The 14361-nt window shown below is 40.4% G+C and overlaps 1 protein-coding gene across 1 annotated transcript in view; it reads right to left on the reverse strand.

Moving 5' to 3' along the window:
* DMBT1 (deleted in malignant brain tumors 1) overlaps window positions 1-14361 on the reverse strand; it is a 111823-nt gene that overhangs the window by 48977 nt on the left and 48485 nt on the right. The window contains 2 exon segments of the mRNA XM_062580378.1: window positions 3212-3263; window positions 8571-8896. Coding sequence (XP_062436362.1) covers window positions 3212-3263; window positions 8571-8896 — 378 coding nt within the window.

The following is a 14361-nucleotide window of genomic DNA, read 5'->3' on the forward strand; positions in this document are numbered from 1 at the left end:
TTTTGATGGGAATTTGCAATAAATTCTTAATTTTCTGTTTTCCCCCTTTCCTCTGTCTTCCTCCTAATGCCACCTATTTTCCCCAAGCCCCTAGTGCTCTTTCTAGGCTCTCTAGCTGCACATGAGATGTATGTTCCCAGTCAGAACACAGAATTGCTGGAAAGCTGGTAATTCATTTGGAAGAATCTTAAAGAATGTTAGTAAAAATGATTTCCTACTAAATACAAGGAAAGGAAATTTGATTTACTATTAGTCGTAGCTCATATTTTATAGGGCATGTGAAATAGGGCGTGTGGACATGGGGCACAGGACAATATGAAATTACAATTCAAACAGTAATTCATAGATTTGCATCTGCATTAGTGGCAGACTGATCATGATCAAAGCTCTTTCCATCTGAGTACAATGCTTACCATTTTGTTGTGCAAAAGTTGACTGTAAAGAATTGCAGCAGCAGTGTGCTTGGCTCATTTCCCAAGATCAAGGTCTAAACTACTACAAGCCTACCAAATATGATTTCAGAGAGAAAAAAATAACACTGACAAAAGATAACTAATTAACCTGTTGATCCAGGTGTTGAGTAGTCACCAGAGACGGTGAAAGGCGTTAAATAGAAAGGAATTTAGTAACAGGGCTTTAGCTATCTAAATTCAAGTGGGAATAGTGGAAAAAAAAAAAAAGGCAGATCAAAAATTCTGTAGGTGGATCTAGATCCACCTAGATTAAACTAACACAGGAATGAGTTTGTTGTGATTCAACTGGTATTAAAAATGGCTATATTCAGAGGGAGACATCGTCCCTGTTATACTTACTAAAAGTATTTCAGCAATCTGAAATATGAACATAAATTTGAAAATGTTTTAGACATTTTTTTTCAGAAATAAAGGACTGAATAATAACAGCCCCCAAGAATCTTTAATGTATTCTGCCAGTTGTGTTTACAGGCAGCTGAAAGGCAACATGTTCAACAAATGAATAAAAGAAAACAGTAGATATTTTCTGCCTTTTCAGATTTGGGGCTATGTGTCTTAGTTAAATGAAAAATATAATTGAAGAAATTATAAAGCACTTGTTTTTCCTGAGCCCTTAACCTAGAGTGGTTTTCCTTCAGTTTGTGCAAGTCAAAGTAATGAAATATTTTGTGACAGGTATAGAAAAGCCTTTCTTTTCTTTAACCATTGAACAACATCTCTATCACACATAGTATGCATAGATAAGATAAAACTAAGCATTTGCATAAATATTTTGATGAGCAGATGTAGAAAAAGCACTTATTAATAGTTATAAACATGTAATTGCCTATTAATAAGGCTATCTTTAGGAAGCCACATACGTACTATGTATTAGGTTCCTTAAGCTTGCCTATGAAACTGGTTACATATTTAAGAAGAAATTCACGTTTAATTTCTGAAAGCCAAGAAAATAAAAATAATCTTGAGAGACCAGATTCATTTCTCATTTTCCCTAGTATGTGCTAAAAAGCGTGAACTCCTTTTAATTTGTTTGGAATTGTTCCCAGTCTGAATGAGCAAGGCAGGCAGCAAAATCTGGTCAAAGCTCTGTAAAAATATTCTTTTTTTCCTTTAAGGTAGGAAAGTTTTCATTAAAAAATAAGGCAGTAAAAAGGTAGAAAAACAGTGACTTAAGTTTTTTTTCACAGTGCTGAAGATTTATCAGTTAGTTTCTAGGGCAATTAACACTAGCAGAAATTAGAGTGGCTAGGTCCTAGACCTTGAATGTGAATATATTGTTCAAAATAAGGTTAATGGGTGGAGCAGTAAGTAAATTAAGTACATTTGTAGTACATTTTCTAATGCTGCTGCCACTGGTATTGAATCACAGCTCTGAACTCACAGCAGCATAGATAAGGCTATAGAAGAAAAGCAATTTTAGAAAAGAAATTTCCAGTTGCCTTGGTAATTGTTCATCATATTATGCAGCATCTTGAATTAACAGATGGTATGCGTGTTAAATAGCCAGCCACGGTTACCATGCCATAACGAGCTCCTCAGCCTTTACCACTGAAACTTTGGAACAGTACAGATAGAGTGACAGAAGGAAACATAAGATTTGCACGCTCTCTGGAGGACAGGATGAGAATTCAAATTTGCTTTCATAAACTGAATAAATGTCAAAAGTCAGCAAGTAGAAATTCAGTTAAGACAGCTGCAATGCATTGCTCTTAGGAAGGAGAGAACCAATTCACAAATGCAAAATCATCCTTGTAGCTGGCACAGAAGGACCGTGGAAAAACTGGATGTCAGTAATGTTGGTGCTATTGTGAGCCAGTCCAGTCTCAGTCTTACTCTCACAGAAGGATACATGGAAGCTAATTTTTCTCCTTGGCACAAATGAGACCTCAGGTGCTCAGTCAGTGATGGCATACTTAAGACGACAGAGAGAATGGAGAGAGCTTGGATGAATGAATCAAGAATTATAATGGGAAAAACGAATTAAAGAAGAATTAAAATCATCAGCGCTGAGGAGCAGTTTAAGGAGCTGAAATTAGTTTATGCAGGAATTGCCTTTTACTATTCTGAAGAGGACTCTGAAGAGAGCAGCAATCAGCTCCTCCACTCCCTGGAGCCTGTGCCTGCCTATTCAGCTGTTGTTGCTTGTCTTGCAAGAAAGAGTGGACAACTCTTTCTGCTCACTCCTTCACCCCTCGCGGGAGGAGTGGGACAAGCAGGTTGGTGGTGATGCAGGGGAGAGACGTTTTTGCTCCTAAGCAATTCAAGGCATACAATGTGTATCTGACTGTTCCCTACCTTCGCTCAGCACAGGGAGTAATTCTGGAGTCGTTACTGGCTCACTACCCTCTGTGGCAAGGGCAGATGTGATGAAGTAATCCATTTCGGTGGTAAAATAATCTGCAACAGATGTGAAGAAGAAAGCAACAGGTGCAATGAACAATAAGTGACCAAATGTGAATAAGAACCAGAATTAAAGAGTTGGTTAAAACGATTAGATTTGTCACTGTGGTGGAACACTGAGAAAATGCAACAAGTTTCGTTTCAGAGAACAAATGTGGAATCACTTGTCAATTTATCTCAGTCTCCATCACCACTTAATAGTACGGAATACCATGATAAATAAGTATTTAAAGCTTGGATTTTTAAGCATGTTAGCTGCTTGAAAGTATTGGACTGAAGTGGTGTTTTTTACCCTTCTTTACTTTCACCATATTTCTATCATAGTATTTTGTCATGACTGTTCTTACTTTGAGCAGCTGTAGAAGGGATTTCAGGAACTGATGTACTACTGTGTTCTGCAAGCAAGGTGGTGGAAACGGGTGATACTGCAGTGTTTCCAGAGGCTGTGAGAAGATGGAAGAATTAAGGAAATGAGAGGGAGAGAAAGTGAGCAAGCAAATAACTGAGCTCAGGTCCTGATGAATTTAACTGTTTTCAGGCTTTGTGGAAAAGTGACCCAGTGTATTAGCAGCCATCCATATCCATGGACGTGGCTCAGAAATGAATCTCCGTATTAATCACAGAATTGGTAAGGTTGGAAGCGAACTCTGGAGATCATCTAGCCCAACCCCTCAAGCAGGCTCACCTAGAGCATGGTAGACAGGGTTGCATCCAGGCAGGCCTTGAAGATCTCCAGAGAAGGAGACTCCACAACCTCTCTGGGCAACCTATGCCAGTACTCTGTCACTCTCACAGGGAAGAAATTCCTTGCTTTGCCTTACAAGTGTCAGACAATTTTCAGGCTTCTCTCCATAAGAGTGAAAAAAGCAAAGAGTGTGAAAAGCAAAAATAGAAATGAGTGTTGTAACTTGGCAGTAACATTTATTGACTCCCAGAACTGCAGCATAGCATGTTTTACCATTTTAATAAGAGGTCCAAAAAATGAAATAGGAAGGGATATTCTGGTTCTCAAGAGGAAAAAGTTTGCTACAGCCATCAACAGTTAATCTAACTGAAGGTTTTTCTCCCAGAGGTGCAGTATTTGTTCGGAAAGAAAGGGAGAGGACTGTGGGGAATGGACACTGAAAAACAGTATCTGTTTTATCCACAGTTCTCTGCAGGTTTGCCTTTGCCAGGGTGTTCTGGCCCTGCAGAGCAGCACCGTTAATGGGTTGGAGCTGTGCTGAGGATGGGAGGCACAAGGGAGAGCCCGCTATCTCCCCTGCAGCTCGCTGGGTCACAGGCTGAGAAAAGGCAAATCTGAGCTGAGAAACCCTCAAGAGGGAGTGGAGATTTGAGCAAGGACTTTGGCACTCATTCTGAATTGGCTTGATTAGATAGTCCAAGCCTGCAGACTTATATATTGTTAAGAATATATATATATAGATAATGCAAAAAATAGTGAGCACTGTAGACTGAGTGGCTTTTTCCTGGATCATGGTTCTTGAGGGGGGAGGGTAAGAAAAAAAAAAAAAAAAAGAAAGAACTGTAGCTCCTGGTTGGAGCAATGGTAGTAGCGTTAGTGATAGCCTGCCCATATTGCCAGAAAGCCAGCAGGTTGCTGTGAAAGAAATGAAATTCACAGGTAGGCATTAGTTGCACTAAGAAATGGTGATTTTGTAGCATTTCTCTACATGTCCACTGGTCTCCCCTCCTAACATATTAATCCAGCATTTTTTGAATATGCTGAAGATTGTGCAGTCATCCTTTACCTTTCTGAGGTGTAGTTAGGATTTCTGGTGTCCTGCTTTCCTCTCTGATGGAGGTGGAAGCAAGGGAGGAATCTGTGGTATCAGAGGATGCTATCAAAAGAACAAGAAAATGAATGGCTGGAAGTAGCAATTAGAAATGTGATTTGAGGAGTTAGTGACTTCCTTTAGATCTCTGGACTGATTAAAAAAATGCATTTTTTACCAATCTGCTGAATAACTGGAGTGGCAAAGGTCCAAGAAAGGGGGATTCAGGGAGGTAAGTCCAGATGTGCACATCACCATTATCACCACAGCCAGGTGGCTGTGCTCCTTAATGGTGCTGGATTTTTTATGAATCTTGGATATTAAAAAAAAAAAAAATCACAACAATCTGGACATTTTTGGTTACCTGGGATAAATGGACAGTATTTCTGGCTACAAACCAAAACATATCAATCTTTAAATGCATATATTCCTGGTATGTCCTGACAGTCTGATGTTTCAAAAATGAAGATGTTGGGTTGAAGAAGGGGTTGTTCTTTCCCATAATGTTTAATTTGTAGTTATCTCCCATGAGTATTTTGCAGATTCATGTGGTCATACCTACTTAATCAAGCTGGAAAACTGACATTAACAGAATATTTTTAATAGATAGCAGATTGCAGAATGCCTGTTCTTACTTTCATAAACTGTGGTTGGGCTATCAGAAACGGATGTGCCATTTTCTTCTGTGATGACAGTGGGCACAAAAGATGTATCTGAGGCCAAGAGAAAGTTGAGGAGATAAAAGAGAAGGAGAGAGAGAGAGGTAGTAATTAGGAGTGAACATAAAAACTGAAATCTTGACAAAAGTAAGTAGATTTGGGCTTTGTGGGAAAGTGAGTCAATGCACTAGCTCTTAATTTTTACTGACAAATGGCTATCACATTCATTTAATATTTAATAACAAAGAAAGTAGATACTTGTGTATCTGTGATATTTCCAGCTGCATCCCTTTGTAATTGAGGTGCAATAGTGATTTGAAAAGATGCAGAGTGGCCATTGGTAGGAGAAACAAAGCATGAGATTTTTCTTGTGTTTTGGAAATGAGTTTTACCATACAAGCATGCCTCACCTTCCCTGGGGGTCGTCAAAGTCCCTGGAGCAGAGAACGTCTCCTGCCCCAGGCTTGAGCTGGGTGCAGACGAAGAATCTGCAAAGGTGGTTGGAGGGTGAGGAGATATGTTACTAAACAGTCACCAACATGTAATGGAAAAGATGTTTGAGAGATTTGTGAAATTAATTATCCTTCACACTTTGTGGAAAGGGAAATTGATTTCCCATACCCATTTTTTTCGTCTTTTTGCTCAGAACAGCATCTTCTAGTTAGCAATTATTTACCATTATAATTATAAGTGAACTTGGGGGATTGGTGTCACCCTCTAAGCAGGGTATAAACACACCTAATTTCCATTCTATTTTTATATTAATTTAAGAACCAGGGAAACTAAGCAAGGGTAAGGAATTGATGCTGAAGAAACCACCCAGTTAAGAAAGCATCAGATGAACCAATTGCATAGATTTCATCATACACACATGCAGTCTGGGTGATAGTATATGCAGGTAGATTTAATCAAATGCCTAATTTCCATCCAACCACACTTTTAAATGAAAGTGAAGATGGTGTTGGACACTGGCTCTTTTTTCCAAACTAATTTCATGCGGAGTTAGTTGATTAAATGTTTTTATTGAATGCTCAGTGCACTTGCCTGCTCTAAAAAATTGTGCATATTACTCAAAATTTTCTCCCGTGACATTTACAGTTTGGAGTTTTGCTTGCCTTTGTATGCAGAAGTCAGCAGTTCTGTGGCAGTTGTCATAGCTTTCTCTTTGGTAAATGTTGATGCAGAAATTGAACTCGTGGGCTCTTCTGAAGATGCTGGAAGGTACAGAAAATAAATTATTAGAGAACTATAAGAATGGTCATGAGAACTGAGACACGGTTGAAATAATTTAAGTGTCAGGTTTTGTGCAAAGTGGGTTAATGCACCAGCCCCTAATTTCTGGTAGTGCAAGATCTCTGTCTTGAAGTAAATGATTAATGGCGGCGCTAGATAAACCTTGGAGATATTTGCCTGTGATAATATGAATGCAAAAATAAATGTGCAGAACAGGCAGCAAAAGTATAATGAGCTTTGATATTCACTAACCATCTACCCAACCTAATTTCCACAAATCAACATAAAGTGGCTTGTTTAATACTTTCCCATCCAGAAAAGTGTAGAAGGGATAAAGAGGCCTGGTGAATTTGAGTGAGAAAGTAAGCATACTGTAAAATCAAGTCTACCTGCTTTACTTTTGATGCTCTTCCATGTGCCTACAGGGGAGCTGGCTAAGATGTCATGCAGATGTCTAATGAGGGGTACTCTAAACCATCATTAGATTAATCAGATTTATTAAAACTCTACAGCATAGTTATTGTGAACTTAATTTCTATAATCATTCAAAATTATGATTTAACAGATGTGTTTGTAGCTATACTGTCACTTGGGGGTACAAACACATTTATAGAAAGGTAGAGTAATACCCTGTCTTGTACTGATCTGGGTTAATTTTTTCCCCCATTAATAACTAACACTTAAGTGAAATTGGTGGATTTTGGTGCAGAGCTAGGGACCATGATCACCTGAAGTGGAGCGAGGTCTGTGCTTTGGCGTATAGGTTCCCTACCATCTAGCATCAGGGAGCAGCACAGGCCTGGAGATTTTATGCTCTCCATTCTAAGTAGACCAAGGTGTAAGATAACAGGAACTGAGCTACTGTATTAAAGAGGAGACTGATAGAGCTTCAGTTTATCACTCTCTCTCTCAATTTTATTTACCTTCAGTACTTTCAGTAACAAAGAATGTGGTAGATATTTCTTCCATGTTTGCTGGCGTGGAAGCTGAGGTCCAAACTGGCAGAGACGTGAGAAAAACTCATTAAAATTGAAAGGCAACAGGTCAGATGTGTTGCTGAATCCAATCTTGAGTAAAAATGATTTAGCAAACCAATCTTTCATTTCTGGGTTATATGTAAGTGAAAACAGCATTTTAGTGCCCACTCCTTTATGATTGTGTATTGAAGAATATTGGTCGTTAATTTAACACTTTAAAATTCCAGAAAATATGAGTAGTCTCTGTACTTTGTTTCTAGTGGTGCCATTGTTAGTTCAGGAATGCAGTGGTGAAAAAACAGGAGTCAGTCACTTGTACCTGGGCTGTTAAGACCATCTTATGTTTTCTCTAATTATTAGCATGAGAATATCAAATATAGATTCTATGAGCAACTGAAACAACAGAAATAATGTTACAATGGATGTATAACTAGTAATGAGGAAAAATGAGGAAGATGCACCTTTCCAGAATATCATCTGCCCGAACAGAAATAACATTATTTCTGAATTAAAAATTAGTCTTTGAGCATTTGGGGAGACTGAGAGGTGCTAATGAAATGATCTCTCAAAAGTCCTGACTTACCTGATGGTGCAGTTGTGGAGCGTGCTGCATCTGTGAATGTGGAAAAAAGCAAATATTGACTTTTATTCTGCAATTATTAATACTGCTTCAAAATAGGCTACTTAAACATAATTGAAATCAAAGATCACATAGTTAATCACCAGTGTATTAATCTTTATTTTCCCTTCAAACCTCTTCTCACCTCTTCTGGATGCGCTTCTGCCTCCTCTTAACTGATTGACTTTCTCATCTTAGAAACAGCCTCTAACCAGCTGTTGACTAGCGTAGTCCTCGATTATATTCTCCTCGCGCTTTTCATACTCAGTGCTCACTACTACCAAGCCTGATATTTCATACGGGACATCCTTTTTCTCCTTCAGCACTGAGTCCAGTCTGAGTATTAGGGGCCTCTGCATGCACATAGTTCAGCTGATTTTCTCATATCTATGGTCAGTAGGAAAATCTGAAGAGATTTTTAAGAGGGCAGATATTTTTTTTGTACCTGAGCAGATGACACTGACATCTTCATTGTGTTCACAGTTGTGTTCATGCCAGGGGTGGTGCTGGCATTCCCACAGATAATATTCATTTCCTGTACACTGCACTTCATCCAGGAGGATGTTTCCTTCACCGGGGCCAAAGAAAGACCACCCCAGGACAGAAACAGCTTGACCACAATCCAGTTGTCTGCATACAACATTGGCATTGTCCATATCAAAGGAATCATCACAGACTGTCCCCCATTCTCCTTTATAGTAAACTTCAACCCTTCCAGCACATCTGTGCCCTCCATGTACCAGTCGCAATTGTGGCTGATCTGAAAGCAAAGCACAAATTGGCAGGTGAAGATCTGTTTTGTTTATTCCCAGGATATCTAAACTCCTAACAGCTAAGGCTACTGCATGCCCATTGGTGCAGGGATGGCCATACAGCATTTCTGCACCCGATGTTGCTGCCGGCCCTGGGGCTCATCTCTACACTGCAGCTCAGGCAGCAGTACTGGGCAGGGAGCCTCTGACTGCCCCTGCCTGCAGAGCTCAGCAACTGGAAGTCAGAAAGCCAGATGAGCATGGTTAATTCAGCTCGTATGTGGTGCCTTGTTCACACGGCTCTACTGCTTGCTTGACCTGATCTGTCACGTTAGCATATTGTTGGCTGCACTGGTGAGATAACCAGCTCACCGAGAGCTTTCCCATGTACCTCTGACAAAGGGCCAGGTATGTTCACACTCAGGCACATGTCTTACCCTCTTACCTGTGGGTTGAAACTTGCTTTTTATCCATTTTGAAAATTTCTTCCATACTGAGTTTATATCTGACATGCCTCCACCTTCTGTGTCTCCTGTTGGCTGCCGCCCCACACCACTTACTGTGGTAGATAAGAAAGTATGTTAGCACTGATGCAACATATCACAATTCTAGGTATGCTTTATGGTTTTCCTGTGATATAATACCTTGTATGGGCTGATACTTTTTTTGTTGTTTTTGTTTGTTTTGCAGTGTGTGATGTGTTTTCAAAGCCATCCCACAGTTCTTCCCTATAGCTGTAGGAACAGGCTTATTCTTTCATAATTCAGTGGAAGAAGATTGTAGAGGAACCCATTTTATGGCAGCACCAAGAACAAAGAGTTATGAAATCCTCATGTATCATAGAATCAGTAAGGTTGGAAGGGACCTCTGAAGATCATCTAGTCCAACCTCCCTGCTCAAGCAGGGTCACCTAGAGCATGGTAGACAGGGTTGCATCCAGGCGGGCCTTGAAGATCTCCAGAGAAGGAGACTCCACCACCTCTCTGGGCAACCTGGTCCAGGGCTCTGTCACTCTCACAGGAAAGAAATTCCCCCTCACGCTCAGGCGGAACTTCCTGCTCTTCAATTTCTGCCCATTGCCTCTTGTCCTGTCACATGGGACAACTGAAAAGAGTTTGTCCCCGTCCCCTTGACACCCTCCCTTCAGGTACTTGTACACATTGATAAGATCCCCCCTCAGTCTTCTCCTCCCCAGGCTGAAGAGGCCCAGCTCTCACAGCCATTCCTCGTAGGGCAGGTGCTCCAGCCCTCTGACCATCTTTGTAGCCCTATGCTGGACTCTCCCCAGTAGCTCCACGTCTCTCTTGTACTGGGGAGCCCAGAACTGGACACGGTACTTGAGATGAGGCCTCCCCAGGCCTGAGTAGAGGGGCAGGATCACCTCCCTCGACCTGCCAGCAACACTCTTCCTAATACACCCCAGGATACCATTGGCCTTCCTGGCCACAAGGGCACATTGCTGGCTCATGGTCAATCTGTCATCCACCAGCACTCCCAGGTCCTTCTCTGCAGAGCTGCTCTCCAGCAGGTCAGCCCCCAGCTTGTACTGGTGCCTAGGGTTATTTTTCCCTAGGTGCAGGACTTGCCCTTGTTGAACCTCATGAGGTTCCTTTCTGCCTGTCCAGGTCTCTCTGAATGGCAGCACAGCCCTCAGGTGTGTCAGCCACTCCTCCCAGCTTGGTATCATCAGCAAACTTGCTGAGGAGGCACTCTGTCCTCTCATCCTGGTCATTGATGAAAAAGTTGAACAGGATGGGACCCAGCACCGAGCCCTGGAGGATGCCAGCGTACATCCTTCATCTCCAGTGAAGATATGGCTTGAACAATTTATACTGTGGCACTCAGAAAGCTTACTTACCTTTGCCAGGTGTTATTACTACAGTGGCATAGGCAGCCAAGGACTGTTAGTTTGCCCAGACCGTGACACCCATGTTGGCCAACAACCCAGCATATTAATTTATACCACTGTCTTTGCAAATGCCTGCTCAGTCTGCATGGGGAGCCCAGCCTTTGGCTGGCTCTGCAGTGAGAAGGTGCTATTTGTATAGCATCATCTATGTTTGCTAAGTCACTTAGTGGCAGCCCGCACACTATACACTGCTTAAAGTATTCCAAAGTGTGAGATTAAATCAAACCCTGACATTATTTTAATTCTGCCTATATCTTCATGGCAGCTCTTCTGTTTACAGTCTATGTATTTCCTGCTAGTTCTGCCAAGTTTAGGGAATCACAGATAAACTGCTGTATCCTCACAGGGGATATTTTGCTTCCTCATTTACAGTGAAACCTCTGAGAATATGCAGTGACCTTTCTCTAGCTATTCCCACAAAAATGAGAAAAGCTATAGTACTTCCCATCCTGGAAGAACCCCAGACCTCCATTTCCACTGCTTCTCCAGGTGCCATTATGAGCATACAGAAATGTGAACCAGGCACTGCAGGGCATGTGCTTTTTTAAAACCACTGTGAGAACTTCACAGATACCAGAGGATGAAACAGGCTTCCAAAACAGGATACAAACTTGTGATCTGATTGGAGTGGTTTTGATAGTCTGCAACTTGCGTCAAATAAATACCTTTGAAAATCTGGCCTTACAAAGACTCAGTGGAGAAAAAAAAATAGTATTTAGGCTGCTAGGAGTCAAAGGCATGTTTTCAAATGGCAGCTTTAAAAAAATGTTATCCTTGCTTTTTCAGAAATACCATGTTCAAGTGCTGTGCCTAATTCAATCACTAAAATCAGAGAAAATCGTTTTGTTGGCTCTGGATCTGGCCTGCAGTTGACTTCAGAAGTTGAAATCATCATAAATCTGGGATCTCCAATATTTTCTTTATTTTAATCAACATTTGGTTGACAGGCATTCACTTCCATAAATTTTTATTATTGTGAATAAATTAGTGATACTGAAATCTTGGGTTTTGGAAGACAAGATCCTAAGTGATTTTCCCAATCAAAATTAACCCAACCTACATCAAGTCAAATCAAAGACAAAAGTGAACCTATTGAATAAAAACAAAGATTATAAGGTTGCTGTGTTGGGATTTGACCACCTTCTTGAAATGCAGTTTAGTCCTTATTGATGCTAACCTTGCTTCTGGGTTGCCTTTGCTGATTTTTATAAATAATTCAGTAGAGCCAACCCTTTAATCTAAATTCTATGAATCTATCTCTTTTTATAAGGGGATTGGCAAGCCTTTATTAGTAATAACCATGATTATTAGAGATCAAAGTAGGTCATTCAAACAAGCAAGATTATAGGAAAGGTTTAGGGTTATTTTGTCTGAAGTTTGAACATGGTTCTGCAGCAATCCAAAGTCCCTGCAGAGACTTGACTTTGTAATGTACGTTTCTGTCTGGGTCTGTCAGGCTGTTCTTTGTTTCTTTTTTCCTCTCTCTTGTTATCTTTAAATGTACAGTATGGAAGAAATGAAATTCCAAACTAGAATATTAGAAGTCTTCTACTCTACTTCTAAGAGTATTTGGAAAAAAAGCCTTCCTCTCCTAGAAGAGCAAGAAAGAAAATATTGTTCTTCAGCATCTCCAGTTTAAAAACGTAATTTGTAGATTTGATCTGAATCTTTGGTTCAGAAGACAAATTAAATCAACCATCTCCTTGTACAAAGCTGATCAGCGATATTTTAAGATATTCTTTGCTACTGGTTCCCAGCAAGCCACTCTGCATAATTCTATATGTAACATTTCCTGGCAAGCATGAAAAATTATCAGATTTTAACACGGTACCTGGTTCATATAGAAGAGAAGTGCTTAACAGGAGCATCCATGTGAGACTCACTTGAAGGTCCATTTTCCACAGGGCTGTTGGTTCTGCAAAACAAATGGAGTTTCAGAGTTTATATTAGATGAGTTCTGGTGTGTGCTGTGCAATTTGATCTTTCTTGCTGAACTTCCAGATCAATGCCAAGAAAGTGATTTACTGCGTGTTTTCATTTCTCATTGTACATCCATACATCCGGTTAAGTAGATCCAGATCATACCACTGTTCCGAACTGGTTACCAAGGCCTTCCCAAACACCCCCTAAACACCTTTGAGGCGTGTATGATGATGTGGTTATTCCAGGAAGCAGTGATTTACTTTTGCAGATTAGGCTCTTTGTTAAGGATTCTCATATCATCAGTTAAGTCTGTTCCCATATTACCATTGTGCTAAAATAGAAGAAATTATTGTAAGAATTGTATCAAAAGAAGATCGGCATTCTAAAAGTTTCAGGAATGTCTCAACCAAACTCTTTCTGTCTGCTAAAGACTATTACTGTAGAAAGCAGTTTCTAAGCTTTTTCAGATTTCTGACTGATGTTTAAGTTGGGACTAGATCCCTCCAACAAGCTCCTGATCTGCAATTAATTCTTTCTCATTTTCAGCCTCTAGCTATAAGAGATATCATAAGAAATAATGACAAAGACATGGAAGGAAAAACCCCTTTGAGGGATAAATAAGCAGCAAAACTTCTGAACTACAACAGTCAAAGAAATGGGGGCAGGATGGGGCTGAGTGGTGTTAAATTAAGCTAAAATTGTTCCCCTGACATCTATATATATAAGGACAGAAGGGCAGGACCATCTACTGTGCTCTGAACCTTGGGAAGGTCCGTATAGACTAAAGTCACGGGGACTTATGCAGGGATCTGCAGTAATTTGCTGTTATCCCCAATAAAATTTTGAACACTGGTGGAGTGCTGTAGGGAAAATCCAAATGCTCCTTATGAGCCTGTGGTTGCTCAAAGGAAACAGTCATCTTCTTTACTTTACGATCACCATAAGCCTGAGGCAAGATGAAGTCTTCACTGGCCCCATTCTCCAGCTCCAGCTCCCAGTTTCACAGCTGGCATGTTCCTGATCAAACTAGTTTGCGATTTTCCCCTTATCTTCAAAAGACAAGCATATATGCTACCTGAGACAACCCTAAGTGTCATATCTCCCATAAACTAAGATTGCATGGAGGCTAAGGAGTGTAGAGCATCAGGGTGTTAGAACTTGTGAGACATGTACTTTTGGACTTGTGAGATATTATAGAAAAGAACTGAGGCACAAAGTATGTTTTTAGGTGAAAGGGAGAAATTGAAACAGGTTTCTATTATAGAGGTTTGGGCTATCATGGGAGGAGAGGCAGGAAATATTGTGTTGCCAGTATAAATGCAAATTAGTAGAGGAGTAGGAGAAACCACAAAAATCACCATGAAGAAGAAATATACAGTACACCATGTTGGAGACTATCCCCTGCCATCTATTTTCATGGTATTTCTTCAGATTATGTGGCTTGCATCAAAACAGGGAATCCCATCTAGAAGAGCCATGTCTACACAGCTGGAAAAGAGCCACCTCTAAGGAAGCCATGAATCCAAAGGATTCTTCTATCCACATGGTTTTCTCCCTGGTATGAGATTGCCTCTACTATTACTGATTTAAAAATGGATGTCCAATCCTTCTTTCCATAAATGCTTTTCATATTTTCTCAGC

Source organism: Rhea pennata, chromosome 7 (assembly GCF_028389875.1).
Source record: "Rhea pennata isolate bPtePen1 chromosome 7, bPtePen1.pri, whole genome shotgun sequence".
NCBI classification, from domain to species: Eukaryota; Metazoa; Chordata; class Aves; order Rheiformes; family Rheidae; genus Rhea; species Rhea pennata.